This window comes from Ornithodoros turicata, chromosome 1 (assembly GCF_037126465.1).
Source record: "Ornithodoros turicata isolate Travis chromosome 1, ASM3712646v1, whole genome shotgun sequence".
In the NCBI taxonomy this organism is placed as follows: Eukaryota; Metazoa; Arthropoda; class Arachnida; order Ixodida; family Argasidae; genus Ornithodoros; species Ornithodoros turicata.
In genome coordinates this window covers 66711417-66733437 of record NC_088201.1, presented here as the reverse complement: position 1 = coordinate 66733437, position 22021 = coordinate 66711417, and the positions used below count along the sequence as shown (strand labels likewise).

At 48.3% G+C, this 22021-nt stretch overlaps 4 protein-coding genes across 5 annotated transcripts; 3 read left to right on the top strand and 1 right to left on the bottom strand.

The window, feature by feature from the left end:
• Positions 1–2228: 2228 nt before the first annotated feature.
• On the bottom strand, positions 2229–3119 carry LOC135400999 (uncharacterized). The gene has a single exon (XM_064633123.1). The coding sequence runs from the start codon at positions 3117–3119 to the stop codon at positions 2229–2231; it is 891 nt and encodes a 296-aa protein (XP_064489193.1).
• A 7632-nt stretch (positions 3120–10751) lies between these two features.
• On the top strand, positions 10752–15178 carry LOC135400012 (uncharacterized). Of its 2 annotated transcripts, none has more exons than XM_064631761.1 (2): positions 10752–10993; positions 12843–15178. In XM_064631761.1, the coding sequence occupies exons 1-2, from the start codon at positions 10877–10879 to the stop codon at positions 13683–13685; spliced, it is 960 nt and encodes a 319-aa protein (XP_064487831.1). In that variant the 5' UTR covers positions 10752–10876; the 3' UTR covers positions 13686–15178. The 2 variants fall into 2 exon arrangements, with proteins under 2 accessions (XP_064487831.1, XP_064487823.1); XM_064631753.1 differs by having other exon boundaries at positions 10757–10996.
• A 1023-nt stretch (positions 15179–16201) lies between these two features.
• Positions 16202–17212, top strand: LOC135400935 (uncharacterized). The gene has a single exon (XM_064632999.1). The coding sequence runs from the start codon at positions 16202–16204 to the stop codon at positions 17210–17212; it is 1011 nt and encodes a 336-aa protein (XP_064489069.1).
• Positions 17213–18254: 1042 nt separating this feature from the next.
• LOC135400872 (uncharacterized) lies at positions 18255–18728 on the top strand. The gene has a single exon (XM_064632876.1). It carries the CDS (start codon positions 18255–18257, stop codon positions 18726–18728), a length of 474 nt encoding a protein of 157 aa, XP_064488946.1.
• Positions 18729–22021: the final 3293 nt, after the last annotated feature.

The following is a 22021-nucleotide window of genomic DNA, read 5'->3' as shown; positions in this document are numbered from 1 at the left end:
GGGGCCGACAATGTCCATATGAAGAGAGTCGAAACGGGCGTCTGGCAGGGCAAACTTGCTGAGCGGGGTGATGGTATGCCGCTGTATTTTGCATCGCTGGCATGGAAGGCAGGCTCGGACCCATAAACGGATGTCTGCGTTCATTGAAGGCCAGACATAACGTTCCGCTATGAGCTTCTGAGACGCTCTGGCGCCAGGATGAGAGAGGTCGTGAAGGGCGGCAAAAACTGCGCGGCGGAGCTCTGATGGGACGAACGGTCTGGAACGGCCGGTAGAAGTGTCGCAGCAGAGGCTTAAACCCGTGCCTGGCAGGGGAAAATCTTCAAACTGGAGAGAGGTTGAATGGTTGGTGTGGAGCAGAGGAAGTTCTTTGTCTGCATTCTGCGCGACAGCTAGAGCTTCGGGAGAAATGGATGTTGACGGAGCAGACAGGGGAGCGATGCGGCTGAGGGCATCTGCGGGGCAGTTCTTGCGACCGGGCACGTATTGTATATCTGTGCAGAACTCTGCCAGGAAAGACAGATGCCGAATCTCGCGGGGAGAATAACGGCTACTGGCCGACCGGAAAGCGTAGATGAGCGGTTTGTGATCCGTCAGGATAGTGAAGTTGCGGCCTTCCAGGAAGTGTCGAAAGTGCCGGACTGCAAGATAGGCGGCTAACAGCTCCCGTCCGAATGTACTGTATTTCTGCTCAGTGGGCTTGAGAGCCTTGCTGAAGAAGGAGATTGGGTTCCAGACACCGCTGAGCTCCTGTTGCAGAGCTGCCCCAACCGCTTCGACAGACGCGTCTACCATAAGCGTAGTTGGAGCGCCATGTTTGGGATGGGAAAGGAGCGTCTGCGCAGAAAGGGCGGTCTTGATTTGGGAAAATGCATCCTGAGCCTCTGCGTTCCAAGGAAGAGGGTTGGCGCGGGTCTCCCGCTGGCTGAGGAGCGATTCCAGGGGACGGAGGATGGTGGCACAATGCGGAATGAATCGCCGGTAGAAATTCACCAGGCCGAGAAACCTGCGCAGCTGCCGGATGGATTGGGGCTGGGGATAACTGTTAATGGCGGCGACCTTGTTGGCTAGAGGGGCGATTCCGGTGCGAGAGACCAGGTGGCCGAGGAATTCAGTTGACTCAACGCCAAACTCGCACTTCTGAATGTTTACGACAATGCCATGGGCGTCCAGGCGAGTGAAGAGTTGGCGGAGATGGTCTGCGTGCTCCTCGGGGGTCGAGCTTGCGACAAGAATGTCGTCAATGTAAGCAAAGACGAAAGGAAGGCCTCTTGTGACGGAATCGATAAATCGCTGAAACGTCTGCGCCGCGTTGCGTAATCCGAAAGGCATCCTTTGGAATTCAAAAAGGCCGAATGGGGTGGTAATCGCTGTCTTTTTGACGTCTTCGGGTGCGACGGGAATTTGATGATAGGCCTTCATTAAGTCGATTTTGCTGAACAGTGTGGCGCCGTGCAGATTGACCGTAAAATCCTGCAACCGTGGTAGAGGGTAGCGGTCGGGAACTGTGGCGATGTTAAGTGCCCGATAATCGCCACATGGGCGCCAATCTCCGGTTTTCTTTGGCACCATGTGCAATGGAGATGACCAATCACTCGAAGAGGGCCGTGCGACACCGATGGCGAGCATGTGCTCAAACTCGGTGCGTGCGATTTTGAGTTTCTCGGGCGCTAGCCGTCGTGGTCGTGCGAATACGGGTGGTCCAGTAGTGGAGATATGATGGACCACATCATGAGCGACAGGCCTTGACCAATTCGGCGGCTGAGTAAGGGAAGGGAACTCCCTCAGGATGGAGGCATAAGGCGACGTCATGGCAGGAAAGGTAGAAGTGGAGGCCACGACGGGAGACGACGGGGCGCTCTTGACAAAGACTGAAAGGTTTGTTGTCGAGTCGAGAAGTCTCTTGTGTAGAACGTTGACCGTGAGACCGAAGTGTTGCAAGAAATCTGCACCCAGAATCGCTTGACCGACGCCGGCAACTAAGAACAGCCAAGAGAAGCTTCGGTGCAGTCCGAGATTGAGGCGGAGGATCTGCTGTCGGAAGACTGGAATGGTGGTGCTGTTGACTGCGGTGAGATGAAACAGGGCCGGGCGGCGCCTATCAGATGGGGAAGCAGGCAGCACACTGACCTCGGCACCGGTATCGACCAAGAAACGCATCTTGGTCACACGGTCAGTAACGTAGAACAGGCGACTGATGGGAGACGCCGGGAGACTGCTGGTCGCCGTCAGTGCTCCCCTGCCGGGTTTCCCGACCAGCCGCAAGGCCGAGTGCACTTCTCCGCACGAGCTCCGAAACGATGGTGGTACCAACACCAAGGAACTGAGGAATTTTCGGTGCTCGGAGAAGACGAGCGGCGGCGGGTGCGAGAGGTCCGTCCTCGGAAGCGGCGGCGGTGCAGGGAATGTTGGTGGCGGGTTGTACGATCAGCAGAAAGAGCGTCGATGCACTCGCGGAGGTGGGAAATGTCGGCTGACAAGGAATCAAGGCGCGCGTGCACGGGGTCGTGGCGAGAACGGTCAGCATCGCAGCGGGGTGCCGAAGAGTCGAATGGGGGCTGCGAGAGTGACGCGACGCCTGGGCCGACCACTTCCATGATTTTGTCGGCTTGCTGAGCAAGATCGTGAATGGGGAGACTTGACGCTGCGGCCAGAATCATCTGGGCTTGCGGGGGAAGGCGTTGCAAAAACAGCTCCCGCAGCAAATGGGCGTCGAATGCCGGGGCACGATCGCCGAGCAAAGACTCCATGGACCGTAGCAGCTGGGACGGTCGGCGGTCACCGAGCTCCTTCGCGTTGAGCAATTGCTGGAGCCGCTTACGCTCAGTGAGAGAGGTACGATCTAGGATGGCAGTCTTCAGGTTGGTGAACGGATTCTCGTGCGGCGGGGCTTGGAGCACGTCGGCAACCTCAATAGCAATTTCTGGCGGTAGCGCTGCAACAATGTGCCGGTACTTGGTGAGCTCTGAGGAAATGCCGGAGAGCTGAAATTGCGTCTCAGCTTGGATGAACCATATGCTGGGGTTCTTGTGCCAGAAGGGAGGCAAACGGACAGCGACGTAGCTCATCGTGGTAGGGTGCTGGCCAGATGCGGTGCTGGCCCCTGCGTCACCAAGCATGTTGAGGCTGACGGCGGCAGTTCGTGGTTCGGGTCACCAGTGTGGGAAACGTAGGTGAAGTAATCCCAAAACGGTAGCGGAGAATGCTGTTTATTGCGTGGCCGTCAGAGCCAGACTGATTAGTCTCATGGCGGCCAAAACCGTCGAAGAATTTCAAAGCTCGCGCCTTGCGATGTGCTGCTGGTGGCGCATCAACTTCGTCTTCTGCTGCGTGTCGCTACAGTCACATGTACGTACACGGTCGCACACATGTAGCTTGTGGGATTGTAACGTGCAGTTAATGTCAGTGCAAAGGGGGCTACTTCCATAGGTTGTTCGCCTGCTTGACAACGTTGGATTGAATTTTGCATTGAAGATATATATATATATAGATACTCATTGAACGATGCGACAGCACCAGAGGACACGTGTTTCGCCGTGTTTGCGGCTCGTCGGCCCTGGGTAGCAGCGCATCGTTCGGGATTGGCAACCCAGGGGGCACTCAGCGAGCGATATATACCTGGGAGGGTGACTGAGCACTCCCCAATGCCACAGTGCAAGCCAGTGAATTATAACGAGGGGGGAAAAGCCATGAAAAAAATAAGTAAATGATGCTAGACATGTTTGAAATTCAAACTTACAGATTAAAATGGCTTCTATGGCTGCACGTAGAGAAACAGATACTCATTGAACGATGCGACAGCACCAGAGGACACGTGTTTCGCCGTGTTTGCGGCTCGTCGGCCCTGGGTAGCAGCGCATCGTTCGGGATTGGCAACCCAGGGGGCACTCAGCGAGCGATATATACCTGGGAGGGTGACTGAGCACTCCCCAATGCCACAGTGCAAGCCAGTGAATTATAAAGAGGGGGGAAAAGCCATGAAAAAAATAAGTAAATGATGCTAGACATGTTTGAAATTCAAACTTACAGATTAAAATGGCTTCTATGGCTGCACGTAGAGAAACAGATACTCATTGAACGATGCGACAGCACCAGAGGACACGTGTTTCGCCGTGTTTGCGGCTCGTCGGCCCTGGGTAGCTGCGCACCGTTCGGGATTGGCAACCCAGGGGGCACTCAGCGAGCGATATATACCTGGGAGGGTGACTGAGCACTCCCCAATGCCACAGTGCAAGCCAGTGAATTATAACGAGGGGGGAAAAGCCATGAAAAAAATAAGTAAATGATGCTAGACATGTTTGAAATTCAAACTTACAGATTAAAATGGCTTCTATGGCTGCACGTAGAGAAACAGATACTCATTGAACGATGCGACAGCACCAGAGGACACGTGTTTCGCCGTGTTTGCGGCTCGTCGGCCCTGGGTAGCAGCGCATCGTTCGGGATTGGCAACCCAGGGGGCACTCAGCGAGCGATATATACCTGGGAGGGTGACTGAGCACTCCCCAATGCCACAGTGCAAGCCAGTGAATTATAACGAGGGGGGAAAAGCCATGAAAAAAATAAGTAAATGATGCTAGACATGTTTGAAATTCAAACTTACAGATTAAAATGGCTTCTATGGCTGCACGTAGAGAAACAGATACTCATTGAACGATGCGACAGCACCAGAGGACACGTGTTTCGCCGTGTTTGCGGCTCGTCGGCCCTGGGTAGCAGCGCATCGTTCGGGATTGGCAACCCAGGGGGCACTCAGCGAGCGATATATACCTGGGAGGGTGACTGAGCACTCCCCAATGCCACAGTGCAAGCCAGTGAATTATAAAGAGGGGGGAAAAGCCATGAAAAAAATAAGTAAATGATGCTAGACATGTTTGAAATTCAAACTTACAGATTAAAATGGCTTCTATGGCTGCACGTAGAGAAACAGATACTCATTGAACGATGCGACAGCACCAGAGGACACGTGTTTCGCCGTGTTTGCGGCTCGTCGGCCCTGGGTAGCTGCGCACCGTTCGGGATTGGCAAACCAGGGGTCACTCAGCGAGCGATATACACCTGGGAGGGTGACTGAGCACTCCCCAATGCCACAGTGCAAGCCAGTGAATTATAAAGAGGGGGGGAAAGCCATGAAAAAAATAAGTAAATGATGCTAGACGTGTTTGAAATTCAAACTTACAGATTAAAATGGCTTCTATGGCTGCACGTAGAGAAACAGATACTCATTGAACGATGCGACAGCACCAGAGGACACGTGTTTCGCCGTGTTTGCGGCTCGTCGGCCCTGGGTAGCTGCGCATCGTTCGGGATTGGCAAACCAGGGGTCACTCAGCGAGCGATTTACACCTTTCACCCTTTCAGCCGTTTCACGTGTGTAATTAATATAACTGTGAAGTAATATGTTCGGGTGCGCCATCCATTATCATTGTCTGTTTTACTCTATTTGCAGGCGATCTGGACAACGACAGGGAGACAGAACGCCAGATGAAACCTTTGGCGACTGTATGCTTTGTGCAGACGGTATGTCATATGTATCTACACTACACTACATGGGTTTCCTGCCATCGTCTTTTCTGGAACAATATTTCTTGCAGGTTGAGCGTGTATGACGCAGCGGCCTCCCGCAAGAGAGACGCAAGAATCGTGTTCAATGTGGTGGATACACTTGCTTGTCATGACAAGGTTTACAAGTGCTTCTGCGGAAGAAAGACAAGTTGGACCGGAAACGAGGACATATGTGTTCTCTTTTTCGTTGTCGTTCACCGTTCGATCATTACCAATTTTGTGCCCCCATGAATTCAACCCTCAGGTGTGGTGATGATAAATGGATATGCTTTCAAAGGTACGTACTCGTGTGTGGTGAATAAAGTGATTTGTTGCTGCTATCTGCTGTTTTGTGTGGGTTCTCACCTACCGCAGACATGAGGGGCTTTCTTTCCCTGTATACAGTTCATATAGAATTTATGCATACAATATGTATACACAGAGGCGGAGAGTTTTCATTTTCCCGGAGGGGGCAAGGGCGCACCGCGAAGTAAGTACTCTGGCGGGGGGGGGGGGGGGGGATATGTTTATTAAGAAAAAAAAAAGAAAGGAAAGGTAAGCCAGATGGCTTGTTATTCCAAAAAAAAGTGAAAGGGAGAAGTAAAAAAAGGCAAAGAAAATAAGAAAACAGAAAAACGAAAGAAAAGGAAAAGAAAAATGAAGAACACAAAACTAAAGCTGAAGAATCACACACTCTGGCGGGATCCTATGATGTATGCAGAACTGGTATAGAAATAACAGGAAGGAAGAACAGAAAAAAAACACAAAAGAAAAAACAGAGAGAACGTAAACAGTGAAGATGTGCACAACTGAAGGCATTACGCCTTTGAAAACCGAGTGCAAAAGGAGCAAAATGCATTGAATCCTCGGTGTTTGACCCGAAATGCGCGCAATATAATGGATATGGTCAATGAAATGGAGCAGCGGGAGTTGTCAGTCTCTTAGCGGGACTTCCCGGGGGAGGCGGCGCCCCCCTAGTTCATGCTCCGGGGGGGCAAGGGCCCCCGCGCTCCCCCCCCCCCCCCCCCCCCCTCCGTAGTCGGCGCCTATGTGTATACATTTTACTGTATACAACCAGTTTCGAAGTTGGGGATAACACGTATATAGTTTCTAAACAATATGCTTTCGAGTTTGTATACATTTTGGCTACCTAATTTGTAACGACTCCCGCGCCCATTTCTTAGAGGAGACATATAAAAACTAGATAGGAGCTGTATACATAGTTTATCTACCTTTAACACACCCAACCAAGGATTTTGTATACAGTCCGCATACACTCTGAAAATTTTCTTCATAAGGGATTGCTCTGAAATTCCAGTTTCCAGGTTCGTTTCGGAACAGCAGTAGTGCTTCCTATTGTATATAATCATAAGGAAACTAATCGGCAAAAATGTGAGAAGTCTAGCACTCGCAAGTGGATAAAATAAGTATTTAAACAGATTGAAACATTTATTTTACTGAAAAACAAGCTTTCGGACGGACTCAGTCCGAAAGCTTGTTTTTGTTGTAAAATAAATGTTTCAATCTCTTTAAATACTTATTGTATATAATCATACTTCTGTTCAGGCATTGATAATACGTTCAATACGAATGTGTGATTATTGTGTGATGTGGTGTATGATACCCTATTTCGCAGTCAAACACGACTAATTTACCTTTAACTACCAATTAGCTTAGCTTAGTATGTGCACTTTCATACCAGTGGAGTGAAGTTTTCCAGTGGCCCGTTTGTGAAATTTTCTGTTTATTAAGTGAGCATCTTTAGAGAGCAGACGGGGAGTGTTCTGCACCTGCAGGCTTGTGTTAGTTATTTCGGTATAATTGGTAGCGCCCCTTCGCAGATTCGTATGCGGTGGTCTTCTTCCTTTTCATTTTGGAACTAGGACTGTTGCTGATGCATGGAGCGAAGCCTATGTGGTTCCCGTCCCGCGTATGAAAAATGTCTTTTTACCGTACTTTGAGTTATGTATGGTTTAGCCTTCTGATTAAATGTGTGCAACTAAGGAACGTCCTCATTGAAATCAGAACAGTAAAAATATATACTACTACTTCTGTGATACTTCTATATACTACTAACTGGGAAAACAAATGAGTGCGAGGCGTCGTTTCAGTTAACTCTTCAGGGCTTCCGACACGGGCAGCGTGACCAGCTATATAAATCCCTCGTAAACTCTGTACATGTATGTACTGTGTTCCGTTAGCTCCTTCCTTCTGCCTACATTCCTGTACAAGATGTCGGGGGAATTCGCTCCAGTACTATACACATACGTATGTGGTCCGCAATAGCCGATATTTGTGTCAGTACTGAGTAGCTACCAGAGGCACAGTTTCGCTTAGAGCCCGCGAGTTAAAACTCACAACCACGTTTATACATTATCTTTTTTTCCCTACCACTCGTATACCAGTCTACTGAAAGTCGGCAGTCTGTCTGTCTGTTTGTTTGTTTTTCTGTTTTCTTATAGTCCCGACAAGTTCGCCGTATGCTGGTGAATCGCGTACGTACCAAAATGAGGTAGTGTCTTCCTCTGCAAGTGTACGACATTAAAGAATGGCAGTTGATGAAATGGTGTGTTCATCATTTTGTGTCCTTGTTTGTTGCACTGCATGTCTCGTTGCCTTAGCTATTACTCCTACGTTACTGTTTGGTTCTCTAATTTGAACCATGTTCCTGAGATAACCCACAGAGAGCCCGTAACAGCACTGCTAAGACTACTCAAGTATGTACGATTCAGCAAGCAGAAGTAATGGCATTCGTTCAAGTTGTAGTCGACATGAAAACCACGTGGTTACGGGAAGCTTCAAGCTTCCTCCCACCGCTTGACGTGGCTTTTTTCGATGACGAACATCCGAAGGGCGCCCCACGGGTCATTGCGATGTCGGATAATTTCCGCGCTACGATCTACCAAGAATGAATTAAGTTACCAGTTCTGTCCTGGTCCATCATTCAACTACAGTTCACCATATTTCAACTGTACTGGTCACACGCACCCGGCTGTGTGGAATCCGTATTGACGGAATGCCCCTTCAAGACATAGGGCAGTGTAGTTACCACCCAGAAAATAAGTGTCAAAAATGACGAACCCTTTCTTAGACACTTCTCATTCGACCGAGGTGGTGACCACGAGCTACGTAGAGAGACAGATGTCGCTTTGGAAGATTTGATCCCTCACGGATAATTTTGTCGTCCGTTTCTACACATTGTCCCATATTTCTCCAGGGGTGAACGGCGAATTAAAAAATGAAAGATAAAAACGATGTGAAGACCAGGAAGGAATAGCCACAAAAATAAATGGAACGGTTAGAAACATTAATATAGTTTAATTTGACAAGCCTTCGGACGGATTCCGTCCGAAAGCTTATCAAGTTAAACTATATTCATGCTTGTAACCTTCCATTTATTTTTCGTGGCTATTTCCCCAGGCAAAGCTATGTAACCCTGAACACCCCATGGGTGGTTTTCAAGTTGGGAGTTGGCGCTACGCATGCTGGGACCAGAGGCGGATCCGGGATATTTCTGAGGGGGGTCATGCCTTGGATAGCATGCTAGTACACTGTCAATGGCAAGAAACTCTATGTAGCGACAGAAATTGAGGGGGTCAGGACATCCAGAACACCCCTCTAGAACCGCCCCTCGCTGGGACTTCGAACTTCCGTTTGGCGCGCGCTTTGAAATCGCGAACTTTTGCTGTGCGAAATGTTCCGTAACGAATTCTACTTCGTGGTGCCACTGGCGCTTGTCATCGACAAACGTTTGGTGTGACTTGCGCGCACTTGATCGATTTTCAGTCGCGAGAAATATTCTGAATAGAACTTTCAAATGTGCCAAGTCAGCGTAACTTTTTTTATTTCGTTAGTTTGTTGTTGGCTTTTGTTTTTACTTGTCCGGAACAGAAAGGGCTTTTCGTTTTCTCAACCAATTTGAACACAAAACACATTACCCCACTACAATAAAAATAGCCGGGGTAAATTTTCTTTGCGCAAAATCTCGACCACGTTAATTACTCCGTCACGTAATGAAGCATACAGTGGAAAGAAACGATGAGTCTCCCCTTCAGTTCCTTCTTCCATGCTTCCGCTGATAGCGGCAACAAAGTTGAAACGACGGAGCTATCTGAAGCAACAGTGAGGAGGTTACAAGAAAAGCCGTGTCACCGGGTGCTTCGTCTTTTCGACATTTTTTTTTTCTTTTTGCGTTTAGATAACTTGACGGAGGACTAACCGGCCCCCAATTTCCGTGAATCGTACAACAGTTTTTCGTTTCCTTTTTACCATTACCCAGTAGCGCGGGTGTTTTGTGATGCCATGGGATCAGGCCTCGAGTCATGCTGTTTCTGTATGTACTCAGTTTGGAAGAAATACTGATTCGATTCAAAATTGAACATATAATTCCGTATTCGATTCGGAACACAGTTAAGCGCCTCGAGATCCGAAATATTCTAATGTTCGCGCAGCCCAAATATATTTGACAATGTATGATTTGACCTTAAGTCCTTCAAGGATGTATTGCTCTGCATTTCACTCTTCACCGGGGCGCTTTCTTGTTCTTCATTCTATCACGCTCGTGCCAGTGAGCGGGTCGCGCACACACTGATTTTGATAGGCACTGACGTAGACCCAACTTCAGTTGCCGGGAAAGGGAAACATTTTTCTTGAACCTCGGAAGTTCAAAACTCCTCCGCGCGACGTCATCTTTTGAACTTAGTTCTGCTTTGACGAGTCTAGCACCCCTGGTGAGAACACAGCATTTCGTGACAAGTGCCTACACCCCTTAGGTCAGTTTTCTCTTACGACGATGACAGTTTTCCAAGGTTTCCCGATCACTGGGTACGCGATACATTTGATGTCATTTTTTTACAGCATTAGTGCAGCTTAGCGCTGAACATCCGCCCATTTTTTTTTTACGTTGAAAACAGGCTGACCCCTATGCGACTTCAGCAGAACTTCAGACCGGAAGCGTAAATCCATGTGACATTGCAACTTCCCTTACGTCGTTTTGACAGGAAATTGTAATCCACCCATTGCGAAGGCTTCCAGCACAACAAACACAAAGACACGAAGCAACCTTATCTTCAAGATTTCGAAAGAGCGTTCATCACATGCATCACTGGTAAACAAAGCTTCTTGCGTTGGCGGTTCTCGTCCCCGATACCGTGTTGAACAATGAGGTGAAGACACTCCAGACCCCTCCCCCTGCGCATGAAGTATTACAGATAATATTATTTCGTACAGATAACTGCGAGCGGAACGCCAAGACTCATTTCAGAACAGTGAGGAAAGGTTCAGTTCAGTTTCTATACGGCAACCACGGGATTACGGCAGAGCAGTCAGAAGTATGCGCGTGCTCTGCTGCAGTGTGCTTGGCTTGGCCTGTCTTGCGCTTCTGTGTGACGCAAAAGGATCAGTTGATACCTCAGATGACGATCATAGCTATTCTCCACGACTGACCACGGTAGTAAGTGCTTTTTAGGTGTTGTTTCGCAGCTCTGATAGCCTTGGGGATTCCCCACTCCAATTCTGATAGGACAATTGCTATCTTGAATGTATATGGTCCGCCTACGCTTTCTGAAATATATTTTATAAACAAATTGTATAACCTTAAAGTGTATTAGCCTCTCAATTATTAGTCTCTCAAGAGACAACTGTAAATAACACTTCCTGGAAGAGAATGAGACTACCTATTGTTCCATTGTGTTGAAGTTTTGATTTAAGTGTGGACACTCCAAGTAATCGGAAAGAATTAGCTAGACGGCCCAACATTGTATATTGTTGTATATTGTCTACAACCAGATATAAAACTACAACATTGTTTTAAAGGTCATCGTACAACAAAAGCTAATTCAAGTGTAGCTTGAGCGTTGAGTATATTATCACTATAACGCTTCGGATTAAAGCTGCAGAACAGTGCTGTCTTTTCGATGGAGACCTGTATTTCTTGATTAAGGCGCATATAGAAATTTCATTCAAATAAACTAAAAAAGAAAAACCTCAGCCGATGAAAAAAAAAGAGTTGCTTCGTCTATCTAGTCAACAGCTTATCCAGTGGGACAGCTTGGAGCTGTCAGCTGAATTTGAGATTATAGTTGTATTCGACTGTGATTAACATGTAGATGAAAAAAAAAAACCCGTCCTACAGAGAGTCTTAACTTGTGAGGGTGAAACAACCCAAGCAGCACGATGTACTGAAAGTCGAGTGCAATAGGGGTGGACGGGTAGGTGGAAGGCCTTGAACAGACTCGTGAAACTGAAGAACATTGATAAGACACATATCGTCCACCCCTATTGCACTCGACTTTCAGTACATTGTGCTGCTTGGGAAAATACCAACGGCAAGTACACATCCGGTTTGGATTTCACGGTGACGTAAACTTTAGCTGCGTCACCCAACACTTCCTAGATAGTAGAGTGCTTGCGCGCTCTCCAGTTCACGGAAGCCTGCGTGAGCTGCCGTCGAGCTTTTCTCTTGTTCGCTCTTTCATTGACGTCATGGCGGCATCCACAGCAGGCCTTCCTGTGTGACGCTATGTCACGTGGGGCGGACGCCTTTTGCTATCTAGGAGATGATTGCCTCACCTTGGCTGCTTTCTCAAGAGACCGATAGAAGCGGCGGTTTCGAGATGTGATATGATAAAACGTAGTCCCCAAGCTTTGTCTCGAATCTGGATCTGATTGCTTGGCGTAACGAAAACCGGAAGGTGCTCACAGTGACATCCACGCAAGCGAAAGGGCTAGCAATAAAATACTTAATAACTTGGATGCGAATGCTGTGGAAATAACTCTGAGCATCATAAGGAAGCATGTGACCTTTTTCATTTTATTTTATTTATTTTTTTTCGCGTTAGCCTCCGTCGCTAGAAGTGTAGTTCACTGATTTCATGGCTGGTGCTCCGATCCTCGGCCGTGGGCGCCACCAGATTAGCGGCATGGTGAAAGACTGTGCCCTAGCTACACCGTGAGGCACAAACATAGAGGGTTCTCATGAAGACAAAGCTAACCAATCGGTTGGCTGGTGCTAACACGAGACTTCTAGCAAGCTGATGCTCCGCGAGTGATCCGATACCTGGTAGCAGCGTGTTTATAGTTACGTTATGCGGTTCAACGCTAGTTCGAAGACAGACGTGTTGGATTCTACCGACAGAGTGCATGAATATCGCTTCAATATGACTACTGATACTTAAGAAAAAAAGATTGTAGAGGGTGTTCGTCAAATGCTTCCTTCGCGCCACAGGGGTTCCGTTTCTTAATTTAGGCTCCAAATGTTTATGGACATTTGGCTTTTTCTTATCCGTTCAACATTTCAGGCAGCAGAACCATGGTCACCTAGAGCTCCACATGCAGCTACAGCCGGGACAACAATCAGCCAAGTGCTTGACACGGCAACGACAAAGAAGACCGCCAAAGGTTCCTCGCATAGGGAAGTTAGAAGAGGATATACCAGAGAAAATGGTGTCAAGCAACAAGTTCAAACGCTTCCTTCCACGGCCAAGCCTCCTTTAATTAAATCGAAGTTCCTGAGCGCTATGTTGAAGCACGTTTTCAACCTCGAGAACGATGTGCGTGCATTACGTTCGGAAACTGCTCAGGGGCTAAAGAGAATAGAAGAAGCGGTGTCCGCAGTCAACGCTAAGATGGGTGAAGAACCTTGGCCAAAAGCACTGGCCAAAATGACGCGCCAAACTTTCACTCAATACTGGAACATCAACAACTTCCGCGGACATATATCTCGTGCCGTTGCCAACACTACTACGATCAAGAGTGACAAATTCATCATCGGTGGTTACACAGCCAAGCTGCGGGCGTCTCTGGAGAACGTCGCAGGAGAGATGTCGCTCGGGATTTACTTTCACTTGTGTCCAGGGCCAGACGATTCTCTTTTGCGATGGCCATTCATTTCGCCGTTTGTTTTGTCGTTAGTTCACCCCAAGTTTCCACGAAAAAATGTACTGCACGTTGCAATACCCCAGAGCTTTGCGGAGGGAGATAGTGCTTTCTACAAGAGACCCAAAGGCACCTGTGGTGCGGGTTACGGAATACGGCAGTTTCGGACACTAAAAGCAACAGAGCGTGACGGGTTCGTTTTCGACAACGCTATTACAGTGTCTGTGACATTGTATCGACTTGCAGGTACGCGTACCGTTTACTAGAGTCGCTTCGATGCTCTAGAATGCCTCTAATTTGCATCGCAGCGGAACGGTTAGTTTCTTCCGTAACGAAACGTGTGGAGCTGGTTGGAGTATAGATTTACACGTAAGGTGAGTCAGCCTATTTGTCTAGGGACATGCTGCACGTGCCGCAGGGTGGGACTGCGGATTATTTCGACCACGTGGGGTTCTTTTGACGTACGCCGGAAATCTCCGGAACACGGTGCTGGAAGCAATGTTTATATCCTCCAGATTGTTACCGTAACACTTCAAAAACAAGGGACAGAAAACAGCTAATTGCGACAACTTAGGTGTGTCCTGTCTTAGTTCTTTTCTGTCCCTCGTTTTTCTACTGTTACGGTCGCCAGCAGTCATTTCCTTCCGTTTCACGAAAATAATTCGTCTTCCACTCGTTATAATTCATTTAGTTAAGCCTCTGTTTTCTCAATGGTTAATCTTCCCGGAAAAAATTGTTGACAGATTGACATTCTGAATAACGAAGGGGAACTATGCGGTCTGAAGATAGCGAGCCGTTCATACAGCGAGGAAATTCGTAAACCAAGTGTTCAAAAATCAAGGGAAATTTATAACTTCTTGGGACGAGCTGTGTTTCTGGGAACTCTGACAGCATTCTTAGCCCTTCAAATGTACACAAACCCACGTCAAAACGAGGAAATAAACATGCCAACTTGTGCCTCGCAACTCGCCAATATGACTGGATTGCAATACATGTGCTCATCGTTCGCTTGGAGGCTCGTTGAAAGCGTGCCTTATGTTTATGTTCGATTAAATGCGACCATACCACGATGCACTGGGCTCATATTTCAGTGATATTCGGCAAAACGTCTAGATTGCTCGGCAATAACATGCCACCAAATCAATGCTATATACATTCGGGGTCTTATACATCTTTTTCTTTCTTTTCCTTTTTTTCGTGTTATCGCCGCGAAGCAACTGTGGGTATGAGCGGCGTACAGACGTGGACAGAACAAGAGAGGACACCAGGAAGGAGACGGGAGACAGGGTGATTAGTATGCGTCCTGGGCCGACTTCAGGGGGAACTGTACCGACTTTCGTCTATAAAGTCTTCGGAAAACCCCAGACAGCACAGCCGGCGGTAGGATTCGAACCCACCATCTCCCAGTCTTCAGCACGACCTTGGCTACCCCCAACGAGCGGACGCCTTAGCGCACTCGGCCATGCCGCTAGTCTTATACGTCTGTTGGAGAAAAAACACTGTTTCGTTTTCTTCTTCTCGTGTTATTCTAACGTGCCTGGTACATATTCCTAACGTTGCTTCTTTTTTGTCTATGTATATATGTTTACGGGCCGTTTGTCACGGGGGACTGACACCCGTTAACGAAACTGTCGCTGTCCTCCCATTTCTGTGCCGCTCCCACGCGTGGTGTCGGGTTACCGCTCCTGTTGGTGTGCTCGGCTCCTTCCCTTTTTCCTTGAACTTGAAAGCCAGTTGCAATAAAGAAATTATTCTGGGCATGGATAGGCATGGGCATAAATAGGGCATGGAGTACTACCTGTGAAAGACAGATTCTATTTATGGGGTAAGTCCAGTAGACGGAACTGCGCGCTTTGTAGTCGCACAGAAACAGTAAAACATGCAATTTTTGAGTGTAAAGGGCCTGCATACCTGTGGTTATGCTTCAAAAAATATTTTGGATTAAGTAGTCTTACGTTTGAACAAGCTGTGGGGATCCATATCGGGCAAGTAGTTAAGAAGCAGCAGAGCTTCTATCTATTGGTCGCCGCAGAAATTGTCTATCAAGTGTGGCTTAATAGGTGTAGGGTTGTTCATGGAGGTGATTGTTGGAGCAAGGCGAAATTTAGAAATATTGTGAGCTATTATGTCCGCATGTGGCTTGGGAGGGAAAGGTTACGTTTGGGGCAGCGAAATTTCTTCAAACAGTGGCAGTGCAAAGGCTTCAGAGTGGTGGACGGGATCATCAAGTTCCACTTGAGCGAGTAAGTATGAATGAAATTATGTTTCCCGAGCATTTGAAAACTTTCCAGGGGAGGGAATTGGTAAGATATGCGGGGCGGTTTAAATGTGAAGCACAGTGGTGTTGGCACTCCTCGAGAGTATACGATGGGATGCTGCACTTCAGTGCGATAGCAATGTGGCAATGTTTTAGAACTTGTCTCAGTTGTTGACTCAAGGATAGAAATAGGCGAGATACGAATAATGGGGTAACAAGCGGGATAAATGGTTAGGGAAAGCTTAGGAAGATGAGTACACAATCTTCTGTGGCTCATCTCATAGAGTCAACAATACACAAGAAATTATTCTGTGCGGACGTTTGTGTGCGTGTGTCCATCTCCTAACGGCATATCCGCGGATGGTATCTCCTTTCCGCCTCTTCCCAGCGCATTTAGCCCTTTAGAGCTCCATTTTTTCTGACACCGAAACCCGGGAAAGAAGGCCCTTTATCGACGAGATACCACCGTGGATTAATCAACGATGGACCGGCTCAAGCGTAATCCGTGCAGCGGTAACAAAGGTCATGGACGAAATCACGCAACTCGCTCAACAGACTATCTCAACTCAAGTTAAAGGTGAGCTGCAACAGAAATTTGATCTTCTTGCCGTGAAAGAGAGCGCCTTAATCGAGCTGAACGCATCCATAGAGGAGTTGACAATAGAAGATGAGGACTTTAACGAGGTGTTGACGGGCTCACAGGCATACGAAGACAAAATTTGTCTCGCAAAATCTGTCGCGAAGCAAGTCCTAAGCAATCCTCCCACCGATGCACCTCTCTCCAGTAATCCGCGAAATCGAAATTCTACTAGTGTGAAACTTCCGAAACTGGAAATCTCGAAATTCGACGGAGATCTGAGAAATTGGGAAAGCTTTTGGGACCAGTTCGACTCCACCATTCACTCTAACGAATCGCTCTCCATGGTGGACAAGTTGAAAGGCTACTTGACAGGAAAAGCAATGACAGTTATCAAGGAACTTTCGCTTTCCGAGGAAAACTACAGTATCGCCATTGATCTTCTTAAAGACCGATTCGGAAAGAAAAGCCTCATCATTGACGAACACATGACAAGATTGCTAAATTTACCAAAAGTATCCGATTCAAGTGAAGTCACTAAATTGCGTGAACTCTACGACGAAGTACGAACTGGCATCAGATGCTTGGAGGCCTTAAGCGTGGCCCACAGCTCATACGGAGTACTACTCTTATCGGTCCTACGCAAAGCTGTACCTGCGGATATCAATCTGGAGTATGAGCGAAAGCACTGTGACAAGGATGATCTTGATTCCTACTTGACGTTCTTAAACCTCGAAGTGACCGGCCGCGAGAGAGGCCAACGCGGGGGAGCCACCAAGCCGAACGTAACGAATATCGGAGACGGTCTCAGTAGGAGGCAACAAAACAACTTCCCATCGGGAGTTACTTTGGCAGTTGGCACAGAACACACAAGATGTGTATTTTGCGAGTCCACGGAACATTCTCTTCAGAGCTGCACTGTACCTCTTTCGCTACAAGAAAAGAAAGAAAAACTCTAATCGGAAAGGCGATGTTTTCGATGCGGAAAGCAGTATCATTGCGCACGGGAATGTAGAAGTGGCGCTCGACTACGGTGGGCTAACTGTAACGGAAGACACTTTACTGTGATGTGCGACCCGACATGGCAGCCACGCTCCGCAACCGTCGCGGCTACCGCCGCATCGCCAACGGTGGTGGCCACCTTGAGAGATTCGAGTCCTAAGTATGGCGCTAATAGTACAGTGCTCCTGCAAACCCTACGTGCGTATGCTGAGAGCAACACTAACCGGAAGCTCACACGCATGCTGATGGACGGCGGTAGTCAACGAACGTTTATTAAGAAGTCCCTGTCGGAGATACTCAGATGTAGACCTGTCGGAGAGGAACTAACCATCCATACTTTTGGCTCTAGATCGACCACCCAGAGAAAATGTCTCAAAGTGGAGGTCTGGTTACGCAGTCAATTTGACCGTAACGAAGTCCGAGTCGAGGCACTCGAAGTTCCAGAAATATGTGCTGACGTCATGCGGGTTCCAGATATCGATACCCTCGCCAAGATGGAACAACATGGTCTTCGTGTGGCTGATGTCCCAGGGACAAACGAGGTGTGCGAGCCTGGAATTGGACTCCTAGTCTGGGCCGACTGCTACTGGAGAATTGTTACTGGACAGACCAAATTTCTCAGCGAGGCACTGGTGGCTGTAAACACCGTGTTTGGATGGACGCTCCAAGGACCGGCACCAACGAGTACCATTACCATTTGCTCGGCAGTTTGCGTCATGAGAACCGTTATTGGCCCCAACGACATCTGCATATTGAACGAATTACGGAAGCTCTGGGAACTTGAGCACTTTGGGACCCATCCAAAGGAAACTGTCTATGACAATGCGAACGACACCGTCCTGCAGGAATTCCAAACGAAAATAAAGCGAAACGAAGACGGAAGGTATGAAGTGGAGCTACCATGGTAGCACGAGTGATCCGTGTTTACCAACAAACAAGCAAAATGCAGCGGGAAGACTTGGCGCACTTACAAGAAGACTCCTCAAAAGCCAGCACGTGATGGCGGAGTACGACGACGCCATCCGGCGATACTTGAACAAGGGACACGCAGAGAAAATCGACATCAAGGTCAACGCTGTTGGGCCCGTCTACTATATACCTCATCGAGCCGTGCTCCGACCCGACAAAGCAAGCACTAAAGTACGCATCGTCTTCGATGCTTCGTCCAGCGATATCGATTGCCCGTCACTCAACGAAGTTGGCCCAAACTTGAATCCGGATATCCTGGCCACACTTCTAAAATTTCGCAAACATAGCGTCGCCCTTACCGCCGACATAGAGAAGGCTTTCCTGCAGATATGCCTTAATGAAAGGGACAAAGATGCCTTCAGGTTCCTTTGGTACTCCACAATGCCGGAAATCGGTAGCCCGCTCCCAGAAATCGAAGTATGGAGAATGACCAGGATACCTTTGGTGCTGCGCCAAGTCCGTTCCTACTCGCCGCGAAGCTTCGTTACCACTTCACTACTATGATCGACACCTACCCCGAAACCTCCCGAAGACTGGCAGACAGCTTCTATGTGGATGACTTCGTCACAAGTGTCAGTTCAAGAAAATATGCGGAACTTGTACGCAGTGAGGCTAATGAGATCTTAGCGGCGGCCGCTATGCATTTAACGAAATGGACAACTAACGACAACGGGCTACAGGGATTATCCGCAACTGAGGCCGAGGATAACGACGAAAGGAAGAAAGTACTTGGCATCGTTTGGAACACTACCAGGGAGAAGAAGTAAGGAAAGCGAACTCAGCTCGGAAACGACGTCCGTAATTCCATGAATCTTTTCTGGCCGCGCCGCGGCGCTCGCGTTCCGTCGGAGACTACTTCTCCGGATTTCCCGTTGACGCAACGCTATGTTTCGCGCTTAAATACTTCGTTATGAAGCACTTCGAAGGGAAGTTTAAAAAAGAAACATGGACCTGAGGCATTAAGAAATGTGCCATTTATTCAGCATTTGGCTATCTTTTTTCATCACGGCCAACTTGAGGGATACGGTGAGAAACCACCTGCGCGCACGATATGGGGGCTATAGTGGCTGTAGCGGGAAGTCGTCTTGCAAAACATTAGATGTATTCGACGTTCTGAAACCTGCTCACACTGTCAGAATTATGTTGTGGCTAAGTTTTTCAAGACACGAGAAGGATGTTCCACACTGGATTTTGCTGCGTATAGATTTTCGGCGGTGCAGAAATCGGCGAGTGTGTAAAGCATACGGAAAATAAATTTTGCTGTCCAGTTCAAGAAACGGTTGTCATGGTTATTATTACGAGGCAACTGAGTTTTGAATCACTAATGTTCTCTACAGAGGGGAGGAGATTTTTTTTTTTTTTTTTTCCTATGCCGTCTACCTTAGTTTTTGAATTTCGACTTTGTTGCTTGACCAGTAACTCGTTTTCAAAGTTCCACTTTAAACGCCCGTGTGGACCGTTAGGAATTCACTTTCACATTGCTTGTTGCTGTAAGCGTACAAAACTGGCGTTTATTACGTAAGGCAGATGATACACGTCTGAGGCTGCTGCTGGCCTCGTCCTTTTTCGCGCCTGACCGAGTCGCTTTTAACCACACACCACGCCGTTGTTACAGTCAACGGTACTCACGTCCATCTTGCACACACCAATGTTCTGCTCGTTTTTTCAGTCACACCATGTGCAGGGTCCACTCCACTCTCTCCAAGGGTCCTCTCTTTCTTCTTCGTGCGTAGCACTCTCTACCTTTTTTCCGACCGTCGCCCCTCGCTCTCGGCTCCGATTCTCGGCTCCTCTCATCAGCCTGCGCGTGGACCCGGGTCGCCATCTGTTTACAGTCGAACACAATTTTTGGCTTACATATCTCTCTCCCACGTTTTAACGTTGCAGTCCCAGTCAGGGTGTCGAACCGAAACGTTTTTCGTTCCGGTTTTCGTTCCGGTTACATCATAAACGATCCGGTACCGGTTCTGCTCCGGAGCAAAAAAATAACGGTTCATACCGGTTTTTTAACCGGTTCCGCTTCTGCTGGGAATATTCATCCCCACAAAAAATATCAATGTTACAAAATGTAAACCCGTTTATTCAGCATACATGGTATTTAATATTAATAGACAGCTGTGAAATTGGTAGCTCGTGGTTCCTGTAGGTTACTGTCTGTTCAAATGGGCATTCTCATTTCTTGAAGCGCATGCTACAAACTGACTTGTTTGTCGTGATGTCATACGTAAAGTACTTTCTTGCTGGGTTGGAGCGATTGCGTCCCATCCCAATATCTGTTGCTACTGTCTAGCCAGCAAGCACCACCGCACGAGTACGACGCAAATCGAGGAACACCTTCACTCACAAACGCGCTCGACGGCTCCGTTTTATTTTCTTCGTGTCCTGTCCACAAAAGAGTTGCCACTTTGCACGGGCTTGCCCTCGCGTATACGTAAATGTATTCAAGTTAGCTGCTCTCAAACAAGGGACGCGTTGCGCGACATTACCGATAAAGAAGCTGTTATGCAGCCCCCTTGGGTCGCTGTTTAGTTGAGGAGAGTTTGGGGGAGGAGAGTTTTGGGGGATCAAATTAAAACGAACATTACGGCACATTCCTAGAGAGTCACATGTACGTCGAAGTCTGTGTGCGTGCGGGAACGATAAACCATTACAAAGGGAGCCTAAGGGTCATACTATACCGACATACATTCCACCGTAACCGTAACCCTCGTATAGTATCCATGACATGACTTCAGAGCACACGACGTCTCATTCGCCTATCCGTAATCCGAACCGGCGAAGTATTTTCTTGGACCGAAAACCGTTAAATATATTTTTCGGTTTCCCTCCTGAGCGAAAAAAAAATGTATACGGTTTCGATTCCGTTCCGGTTCGCACCAAAATAGCGTTTTTCTTCGGTTTTCGGTTCGCTCTCACACCCTGGTCCCAGTAACGTTGCAGTTGAACACCCAGGACGTAGTCTACAAACCGCCTGGGCATCTGCCCAAAATTGGACCGTTGTGAATGTCTCACGGGGGAAGCGTGCCCAACTCCAGGAGGAGCGGCCTGCTCCGACGAGACGATCCGCATCTCTCTTGTTTCCGGGGAAACCGACCCCGAAGGAAGAATTCCCCACCAGCCTTCGTCAGGACTCGCTGCTTCGGGTGTAGGAAGGCCTCTGACTTCCGTCTGTGGCAGCTTCGTTACAGAGGTGCAGGGCCACAACATGTTCCGGTGTACTCTACGCAGGGATCCTTGTCCACCCTCTCGCTGCACCTCGAAGACAGGTACCCTCGGGTTTGGTTGTCGCACCACCTCATACGGAATGGGCTCCCATCTGAACTGCAAATTCCCACCCCTGCGACCAGCATGGTTGCGTACAATCACTCTATCTCCCACCTGCAAAGGCAGTTCTCTCAGCCGCTTATTAGCTGTCAGCTCACGGGGGCCCAATCTTTGGGCTACCAGGTCATAGACTTGTTGAACCCTTTTCCGATGACCTTCCATCGAAGTCCTAGGTGTCCATCCCCCCCCCCCCCCCTCATTTACCTCGGGCATCATCATGCTCAGAGGGTCACCCTCCATTTCTTCCAAACATCAGCAGGAAAGGCGAGTAGCCCGTGGTCGAGTGTACGGTGTTGTTGTACACCCACATCATCTCTGCGATGTATTCAGGCCAATTCTCCCTTTTGTGCTTTTCCAGCGCCCGTAGGAGCTGCAGCACCGTCCGGTTCATTCGTTCACAGGCACCGTTCCCTTGTGGATGGTAGGGGGTCGTCCGAGTCTTTTTGATCTGGTACAGTCTGCACCGCTCCTCT

What these genes read in the sequence shown, in the direction of transcription:
- LOC135400999 (XM_064633123.1), bottom strand. Translation starts at nt 3,119, where the DNA reads ATGCTTGGTGACGCAGGGGCCAGCACCGCATCTGGCCAGCACCCTACC.
- LOC135400012 (XM_064631753.1), top strand. Translation starts at nt 10,877, where the DNA reads ATGCGCGTGCTCTGCTGCAGTGTGCTTGGCTTGGCCTGTCTTGCGCTT. An exon ending in CTCCACGACTGACCACGGTA is followed by an intron (nt 10,997 to 12,842) that starts GTAAGTGCTTTT and finishes TCAACATTTCAG; the next exon opens with GCAGCAGAACCATGGTCACC.
- LOC135400935 (XM_064632999.1), top strand. Translation starts at nt 16,202, where the DNA reads ATGGACGAAATCACGCAACTCGCTCAACAGACTATCTCAACTCAAGTT.
- LOC135400872 (XM_064632876.1), top strand. Translation starts at nt 18,255, where the DNA reads ATGGCGGAGTACGACGACGCCATCCGGCGATACTTGAACAAGGGACAC.